Below are 10,173 nucleotides of genomic sequence, written 5' to 3' on the forward strand. Positions count from 1 at the left end.
ATTTAATTGTTAAGGTTACGGGTTTAATTGTTAAGGTTGAGAGAGAGAGAGAGAGAGAGAGAGAGAGAAGGGTTCCATAACCTTAACAATTAAACTCGTAACATTAACAATTAAACTTGTAACCTTAACAATCTCCCAATACAAACAAAACAATTAGTTCCTCTCATCAACAACGAAAATAATAAAATAACAATGTCTATCAATCATTTCAATTATCAGTAACATCATGATAGAGAGAGAGAGAAGAGTATTATGGTCTTTACATATTTTAATCTCTTGGGTTTTGTGTTTTGGGGGCTCAGAGAACAAAATCTTTATTTTTAGGGGCAAAGCTTCCGTTGACAAAGTCTTGAGGGGAGCACGTTTTCTTGGATTTTGGGGGCTGGAAGCAGTTTTCCCTATTTTTTAAGAATTCTAATTATAACAGAAGGGTCCTAGCCTAGTCTATGAATACAACCATAGCTCCTCCATCAAATTTAGGTTTTTTAATAAGGCATAGGCTAGAAACTCTTTTTATTTTCTTTATTTTATTTATTCTAATGGTGATCTAACTCTTATTCTTTGTTTATGTATATACTCAAATTATCTCTAGTTTCGATCTAATTTTCTGAGTTACAGATCTATCAAGACAGCACTGGCTAGAGCTATCTCTTAATTTAATTTATTTTCGTTGCCTACTCTGTATTTATTTAGATTACAATTTCTTATATGTGGTATCAGAGTCAACTCTATCTGTGTTCTTTAGTATTTTTTTAATAAAGATTTTGAATCATATTACTGCTTGTTCTTTCCACGACCAAAGTAAAATTATCTGATCTAGCCTCTACAATCGGTGCAGCAGTGTAGCAATCGAAATAAATAAAACCGATTAAGGGCAATGATTAATTTTGAAACTAGCCATCGCGCCCCCAGGAACTGACACCTCACCTGTCCCATAGGGGTCCCTTTTTTTTGGGTCCCTGGGGCATTTTTCTTAAGTTTATAACAGTCATGTATCTGTTGCTTCACGGTGAACACTATCATGCGGATCTTATGAAGTATAAAAAAGAATTTTTTTTTTTTACCATGTGATAGTGTCAGATTAGATTGGTTGCTTATTTTGGTCATTGTTAAGGTAATTTTTTTGTTGGGAAAAATGTGTCGGGGTCCCAAAAACTAAAAAATCATGTGACGAGGCCCTTTGTATTTCCCCCAGTGTGTATAAGCCCTAAAAAGCATCCTTTAATATTTCTAGGGCCCTCCACGTCAGCTGTATACAAAAGAGGCATTGTATTTTGAAAAAAACCCGAGTTTGCCCTTCTCCTTCTTCCCCAGACGCTTCGTTACCACTCTTCGTCACATCCCATTAAATGCAAACTACTGTAAGAAATGGAGGGAAATTTCCCCCCCTTTTTCCTTCTATCATGAGCAATAAATATCTAGTTCTCCATTACTCTTCCATTACTCTTCCTCAGACCAAAATTCTCTTCATTACTCTTCCTCAGACCAAAATTCTCTCCATTACTCTTCCCTCCACTTCATAATGGCTGAAAAGGACAGCACTTGCATCGTAGCTTCGGGTGATAGAGCAGTATTCATGAAGATTAACATTTCAACCACCATTCTTGATCTAAAATTTGATGTGTCAGATAGGTTAGATCTTCCATATGAATCATTAAGTTTGTCATTCAAAGATGAAACGAATGGAAGCTTCAAATTTCCTATTGAGAACGAGGGGGATCTGTCGTCTTTGGTGGAGCATTGCCATAACAGAGGATTAAAGGAGGTTCACATGCAAGCTTTCAAGGAAAAAGAGGATTCTTCAAAGTCCACAGCGCCGTTCAAGTTCGACAAGACATGTAGGGGCAAGGATTTTTTTGATGCTAAGACCAATATTCATGTAATATCAGTTAATGTTAGTTCATTGGATTATAGCTCGGATTTGCGTGTATGTTATCTCTAATCGATTTCATGACAGTTCTATAAGCTGTGAATTCTAGTTACAGCTGTAATCGTATGAAGGAGGTTCATGCTAGTTCTTGTCCTACGTGAATGTATTAAACATGTCGGTTCTAATAGATTTATTGTTAAGTATAATCTATTAGTTGTTAGTTCCAATAGACTTATTGTTAGTTCTAATCGATTTGCTATTAGATCTAGTTCAAACTGTGTTAGGTCCAACATGTTAGTTCTAAGTGACTTCATGTTTGGTCTAAACATTTTCATGTTAGTTCTAAATGAAATCTTGTTAGTTCAATTGGATTCCATGACAGTTATAACACAAGCAGTTGATGTTTTTTTACCTTTTCCTTATTTGTGTTATTTGTTGATGTTTCTATTGTATAGTTTATGATCATTTGTTCATGTTCTTTAAATTAGTAGCGCTACCAACAGTATGAACTCAAAAAGCATAGAGGGTGGCCCGCCGTTGTCGACGCCCACATGTGTTTCAAATAGGATCCCCAATGATAATCCTTCTGGAGATAATGTTCCGATGATTGATGACATGATTAGCAGATCAGAGAGGATTCCTGCTTGGTGGCACACTGCTTTAACCGGTGAGGGACAACGGTTTGAGAGTACGAAGGAATTAAGATTGGCTTTACTATACTATTCCATGGCCAAAAAATTCGAGTACTTGTTTGCTAAGAATGAACCGAAGCGTAATCGAGTCTTTTGTCGGTTCAAGGAAGCCCAAAATTGCTCGTGGATGTTATTTGCCTCTCCAACACAAAATGAGAACAGACTTGAAATCAAAACCTTCGTGGACAACCACACTTGTGGGAATTTTGGCAATAATGCAGGTCAATCTAGGACGTCACGACAATTCATTGCGACCCAAGTATTACCCACGTTAAAGGTCCGACCAGATTTACGACCTATCGACGTACAAAAGGAGTTACTAACTTCGTATGGGCTTAGGGTCGATTATAGCAAGATATGGTGGGGTAAAGAAAGAGCACAAGAGCAACTATATGGTGATGCCCATGAGTCCTACGATCAATTACGATGGTAAAAGAAGATAATATCTATAATATAGACACTAATTTTATTTATGTTGATCCTAACATATAATCTTCAATGGTCTAGGTATGTAGAAGAGGTTAAGAAGACAAACCCAGATAGCTACATTCATGTTGAACAAATTGAGGGGAGGTTTTCAAAGCTATTCATCTGTTATGCCGCCTGCATAAATGAGTTTTTGAACGGTTGTAGTCATCTGTTATGCCGCCTGCATAAATGAGTTTTTGAACGGTTGTAGACCACTTATATTTTTGGATGGTACCTTTCTGAAAGATCGTTTCAAAGGTATACTCCTCAGCGCCGTTGCATACGATGGAAATCAGGGGATATTTCCATTAGCCTATTGCATTTGCGATCAGGAAAATACTGTCAACTGGAATTGGTTCTTACAAAGTTAGTTCGGGTCATGTTAGTTCTACTAGAATTCATGCTAGTTCTAACTCATTCGTTGTTAACTCTAACTTCAAATATGTTAACTATAAATATTTATAGGTTTATGGTCTATTCTCTATGAAAGGCCAGATCCATACAACCCTCCACACAAGCTAGTTATAATATTTGATGCGGATAAGGGGATCAGAGAAGCAGTCAGAGAATATTTTCTGGATGCTATACACTCTAGATGTGTTCTGCATCTAGTTGAGAATTTTAGGACAAAGTTGCGGGATTTGGGTTTTAAGGCAAAGGATACTCGGATTTTGGGCAACCTTTTGCAATCTGCTTGTTACAAATATACTAAAGCAGCATGGAATGACTATGTGGAGGACATTAGACTGGCGGACGAACGAGCCAACAATATTGTCATGAACTACGCTCCAGAGAACTGGGCTAACGCATTTTTCCCCGGAATTAGGTAATTTATAAGCTATGTCATTTCTTATTTCAGTTAGTTGTTACCCTAACTAAATTAGACATGAATGGATACATTGGAACTAACTATAACCTTGTCGGAACTAACATAGGCTATATACCCAACACTTGTAATAGAACATGGGTAATAACCCAGTTAGCTGGAGTTAGAACTAACTGGGTACCATCTAGAACTATCACGATAGAAGCTTTCACTAAGAACTACTCAGCTAGAACTGACATGACAAATAACTCGGTATTTTTGATGAATTCCCTGTTATGTTCTAGATATGGTCACGTTACATCAAATGTTGCAGAGTCATTCGACAAATGGATACATGAGGCTAGGCTTCTACGGATACTACAACTCGTAGAACACATACGTAAACAGATTATGATTCGCATGAATGAGTGATGATTAATGGCTGAAAGTTGGAATGGATTTTTTTGTCCCAAAGCTGAACTTGTCCTCAAAGAGAACATGGAAAATGGGCGTCCATTGGATGTGCGTCAGTCTCATACAGGATTATTTGAGGTACAATCTCATAAAACTTGTAAAGTGGATCTTGACAATAAAACATGCACGTGCCGCGCGTGGGATGTAACACGTATCCCTTGCAAACATGCATGTGCAACCATTATGTTTATGAAGAGGGATGTTTACCAATTCTGTGACTGGTTTATGACGGTTGAAGCTTTTAAAAAGAGCTACGAGCCAATTATCTATCTCATCCCTGATTACGAGAAGCGTAGCGTACCACGGGAGGAGATACAGATCCTACCACCATTAACAACAAAAAGAAAAGGGAGAAATAAGACCAGGCGTATCAACAACAGAACAGTTTACACCCGTCCACTTAAATTCTCTCGATGTCATGTGGAAGGTCACAACCGTAAAAGATGTAATGAATCTATTGCTGACTAAGACTTGATATGTTGTTAACTGTTTTGCTTGTATATTTACAAACTAGTACGTTTTGTTTAATGTTGAAAATATTCTCATGTGTGATGAGAACTAACATCATCTCCACTAGCAAAAATGTTGTAAGTATTAGAACTACACGAGAACAAATAGATCTGACAATGGCTAAGATAGAACAGACACGACAACATCTAGAACTAAAACCCCAGCAGCTAGAACCAACATTAACTAAGCTAGAAATAACACGACAGCAAAAATAAAAACTGCGCAGGTAAAATACGAAGGCTGGTTTTAGAACTAGCACGGTGTAGGCTAGAACTGGCTGTATACAAGCTAGAACTAGGGTAATAAAAGCTAGAACTAAGGTAGAAGAAAGAATAAAAAGTGTGCGGGAAAAATAAGACGGCTATGTTTAGAACTAGCAAGGTGTGGGCTAGAACTGGCTGTATACAAGCTAGAACTAGGGAAATAGAAGCTAGAATTAACAACTTAGCATGAAAAAAACACGGGCTGGGTTTAGAACTAGCAAGTTGTGGGCTAGAACTGACTGTATACAAGCTAGAACTAGTGTGATAGAAGCTAGAACTAACGTAAAACCTAGAATTAACAACTTAGCATGAAAAAAACATGGGCTGAGTTTAGAACTAGCAAGATGTGGGCTAGAACTGGCTGTATACAAGTTAGAACTAGTGTGATAGAAGCTAGAACTAACGTAGAACCTAGAATTAACAACTTAGCATGAAAAAACACGGGCTGGGTTTAGAACTGGCAAGATGTGGGCTAGAACTGGCTGTATACAAGCTAGAACTAGTATGATAGAAGCTAGAACTAACGTAGAACATAGAATTAACAACTTAGCATGATTTAGCCTTCAATGCAACGGTCCTCGCCCTCAAATATGAGACTTTCACCTCCTTTTCTGATGCCCAGTTTGTCATTGGAGGTCTGGACTTGTCGACGTAGGCATATTTCTTTAACCCCGTCATCTCATAGTACCAAAGCTAAAGCAAATACATTAAGTATTCAAATCAGAACTAACAAGGCATAAATTAGAGCTAACAAACAGATACTCCGTTAGAACTATTGTGACCCCAACTAGAACCTAGAACTAGCATGCCTCCTATTAGAACTAAGGTGAGATGTAATAGAACTAACCGAACTTTATTAGAACTAACGTGACCCAATTCTAAACTAACATGATGCCATTTAAGGCTTATCAGCATGACCCAAATAAGGACTAACATGAATACGGCTAGAACTAACATGAGCAAAAACTAGAACTAACGTGGTGAAAAGTAGAACTAACATAGCAGAAATCAGAACTAACGTGGCATAAGTTAGAACTCACATGGCATGAATCAGAGCTAGAATGAACCAAATTGAGTAAAACATGGCACTTACACACAATAGTGTCATGCAACCTGGGACATATGTGACCCCTTGCTTCTTCTTGCACTCCACAACAACTTTAATCCCCCTGGTAATTTCTGAATAAAAGAATTCAGCCCAAGCTACCGTTTTGATCCTCTCAATGCTATCCAGATATCTGAGTAGAGGTCTAGGGATACCCTCCCCGCTTTTGTGGCACCATATCATAGAGCATTGGTACAGAATTTGCAACAGAACAAAATCTTGGATATCCTCTTCTTTTGTAGACTCCACGAGCCTTTCCAGCTGCCCTTCAAGGTATCTTCGATGGGTGATTGTTGCTTTTTTTAACTTCTTCCCATCTTCAGTTTTGAAAAGATGAGCGAAGTATTGCAACCAGATTCTGTTTGTTGAGTCCCGGTTGATATGTATGACTTTCCCATAAGCTGGGAAGTATGTATGGTTATAGACCCATTGCAAATCAAATTTAACACTTTTCAAGCCCCCAGTCTTTGAATCAGGGATAGAAAATGTGTCATTGGCCCTATCATAATAACTCAGCAGCAGTTCAAGTGTGGGGCGATTAGGCGCAAGAGTCCGGAATAAAATGTAGTGCTGAAATATCGATCCGCGATATGCATCCCTGTGACACTGACGCATCTTCGGAGCAATACACTTCATGAATTGCCAATAACCCATGATATTGACGGTTAGCCTTAATGATTCAAACGCGTTATTTTCAGCAAGCCTTTTCCTGTAAAAATAAAAATTTCAAGTTCAATTAGAACTAACGTAAACTGAATTAGACCTAACACTAAACGGCATCTAATAGAACTAACGCCGACTGTTATAGAACTAACATGGACTCAAACTAGAACTAACATTGCCTAGTACTAACATTAGGGCACATTACTTCGAAACCCCAAATAGTGGATAACCTAGCACTTATTGTTTTTCTGGGGGGGCACGATGGCACGGCCAGCCCTTGCCGTTCTTCTTTGGCGGTTTCGCCATTCTAGGGCCTGCTTTTGCATTACCATGAGGGTTTGAGTGGCTTCCTCTGCGCTGCCAACCCCAGACGAACCGTCTTTTTCCTTCAAATCACTGCGATGAGAGATGTCGTAGTCATTTACCGATTCTGCTTCCCTGGACGATATTTTTCGGCGAAAAACCTAGCCCTGTAAATAAACTCCGTCACTGGAAATGGAAGTTCGAGAGTTTCGGTGGCTCTTTTGTATTTTGGAAGAGAGAGAAATAGAGGTGGGGTTCTTGAAATAGAGGCGCAGTAATCGAGTCCAGTCCATTTAATGAGATGTGACGAAGCGTCTGGGGACGAAGGAGAAGGGCAAACTCGGGTTTTTTTCAAAATACAATGCCTCTTTTGTATACAGCTGACGTGAAGGGCCCTAGAAATATTAAAGGCTACTTTTTGGGGCTTATACACACGGGGGAAAATACAAGGGGCCTCGTCACATGATTTTTCAGCTTTTGGGGCCCCGACACATTTTTCCCTTTTTTGTCTGTATGTTTTGCACATTAAAGTGTACTGTTATATCTTGTTATGACACTAATTAAACCAAATGTGAATCTTTCGAAGAAGCTGACGCGTGTCCCGCTCACTGTGCTTAATCAGACGTGTTCAGAGCCCAGACAACTCGTGCTGCTCCCTTAGCTGACTCAATAGGTCAACAACTTGTATAGCCGATCAAAAATACGGTAATTGTCGGCCTACACACCTGATCGATCTTATAAATACTCGCTCTCGACCTATTGTTTTAGATCGACAACTTGCATAGCTGACTAGAACCTCCTGCCAACAACCAACTACACTCTATATATAGTCTTTATGACTCATCGATCCAGCCAGCTCAAACCACCAACTGCCTTCCCCACAATAAACAGCTGGATGACTTATCTTCACTGGCGGTCGACACTTGTCACATGTCTGTCGAGTCAGCTGCCTGTCTGGACTCGGCTTAAGTTACCTATCTGTCATTCTAATCCACTATAAAAGGAAGCCATGCAGCTCAAGGTAGTTCTCTGGCTTTTTACACAACTTTGAAATCTCCTCCATTATCTCACATTTTCCAACTCAAGTTCATATGCTGACTTGATCATCGAAGGAATAACTGGAGAACCCAACTCCGACATCTTACGAGTTCTTCGTGTGTAGGAAAGAACGGCAGGGTCCCGAATCAGCCATCTGAAGAAGCTTGAGGACCCCAATCTAACACTATTCCTTAAATAAACCCCCGTTCAATAACTAACATCAATAGATCCGTTTCTACTTCAGTTTGTGACCATCATGTTTTCGATACATCTGTAGCAGGCATGGTTTGTCATGTTCTTAATCCAAAGTTAATTTCTCCATATGCAAACTCTTTGGTTTGCGGTTTATGTTATTATAGTAAAAGACAAATATTTCAGTTCACTAAGGTCCTAGAATTGAAAATACCTAAAGTTAAATCTTCAAGTTTGTAAATATTTTTGAATCAAAGTTTATGAGACATGTTTACTTGTTAAAGTTATCCTCTTGTATGTAATAAAATATGAACTTGAAGTTTGGTTTATGATGTCTTGAAGTAATAAGGATTACCCAATGACTTAAGAGTAGTCTTAGGTCATGAGGATAGTCAGATAAGAATTAAAACACTTCATTAAGTTTTAATGACATCTAAGTTCTGATTAATTTAAAGAAATAGTAACTCGGCCCCATAGGGATGTTATTATTGTTTTGGGTTAATTGGAATAAGATATTAAAGAGCAATATCAAAAATAAATTTTCCTAGGACCTAGGTATAAAATAATTTATTTATTGATATTAATTTTTATTATTTTTACTAATGAAGAAAGAATAAATTCATGTGTGATGCTACCTCTGCCAATAGGAATGTTTGAATTTATTTAAATCTATTCTAAACTGACATTAGTTGTTTAGAACTCAAGTTTTATTCATAGCACTAAAGTTTAAATTCATTGATTATTACAGCTATTCCTACTGCTTATGTTGTTCTAATACTTTATGGTGATAACTTTGATGATTGGAAAGACAAAACCATTTTCTCACTAGGGCACATGGATCTAGACTTGGAGTTTCATGTGGATCAACCACTTGATCCTACGGAGGAAAGTATGCCACATGAGAAACTAATGTATGAATAACGGGAACGATCAAACTGATTAAGTCTGATGCGTATTAAGTCTCATCTCAGTAAGAGAATCTGAGTCTCTATTTTAGATTGCCCTAAGGCCAAAGATTACATGAAAGCCATTGAAGAATAATTTGTTAGCTCGGATAAAGATTTGGCCAACACCTTGATGAAGAGGCTTTCAAGCAAAACATTCAACCACTCTAAGAGTGTGAGCGAGCACATTATGGAAATAAGGGACACTGCTACTCAACTCAAGTCCCTTGAGATAGACATTTCTGAGCCCATTTAAGATTTCTTATAATACACATAAAGAAAAATGGTCTGTGAATAAATTAGTGACCATGTGTGTTCAAGGGGAAGAGAGACTAAAGTATGAGAAGCCTGAAAGTACTCATTTGGTTACTCATAATAAAGGAAGCACTGGGAAGAGCAATCATGCTCAAGAATAAAAGAAAAAGCAAAATGTGTCGATGAAGAAATATGGCGATAAAGATAAATGCTTCTTCTGCAAAAAGGTTAGGCATATGAAGAAAGATTGTAGTAAGTACAAGAAATGGCTCATAAAGAAAGGTAATTTCATCTCCTTTGAGTGTCATGAATCTTTTTTTGTTGAAGTTTCAAATAATTCATGGTGGATTGATTCTGGTTCTACAATCTATATTGTCAATACCATGCAGGGCTTTCTCAACTAAGGAAGCCGAAGGAAAATGAATAATGCATCTATTCAAGAAATCAGATGCGTTCACAAGTCGAGACTGTGGGAACTTTTAGATTGTCTTTGAAATCTGGTTTCACATTGGATTTAGAAAATGTCTTTTAAGTTCCAGAATTCTCTAGAAATTTAATTTCAATTTCGAAATTAGTTTCTGTTGGTTATGG

General features: G+C 37.9%; 1 protein-coding gene across 1 annotated transcript; it reads left to right on the top strand.

Moving 5' to 3' along the window:
* LOC109821299 lies at nucleotides 1,523-4,267 on the top strand. The gene is made up of 6 exons (XM_020387486.1): nucleotides 1,523-1,824; nucleotides 2,362-2,991; nucleotides 3,070-3,135; nucleotides 3,242-3,396; nucleotides 3,496-3,856; nucleotides 4,141-4,267. Exons 1-6 carry the CDS (start codon nucleotides 1,523-1,525, stop codon nucleotides 4,265-4,267), a joined length of 1,641 nt encoding a protein of 546 aa, XP_020243075.1.

Source organism: Asparagus officinalis, chromosome 8 (assembly GCF_001876935.1).
Source record: "Asparagus officinalis chromosome 8, Aspof.V1, whole genome shotgun sequence".
Lineage (NCBI taxonomy): Eukaryota > Viridiplantae > Streptophyta > Magnoliopsida > Asparagales > Asparagaceae > Asparagus > Asparagus officinalis.

Coding starts and splice junctions, on each gene's coding strand:
- LOC109821299 (XM_020387486.1), top strand. CDS start 1,523: ATGGCTGAAAAGGACAGCACTTGCATCGTAGCTTCGGGTGATAGAGCA. Junction 3,136..3,241: donor GTTGAACAAATTGAGGGGAG/GTTTTCAAAGCT, acceptor GAACGGTTGTAG/ACCACTTATATTTTTGGATG. Junction 3,397..3,495: donor CTGGAATTGGTTCTTACAAA/GTTAGTTCGGGT, acceptor AAATATTTATAG/GTTTATGGTCTATTCTCTAT.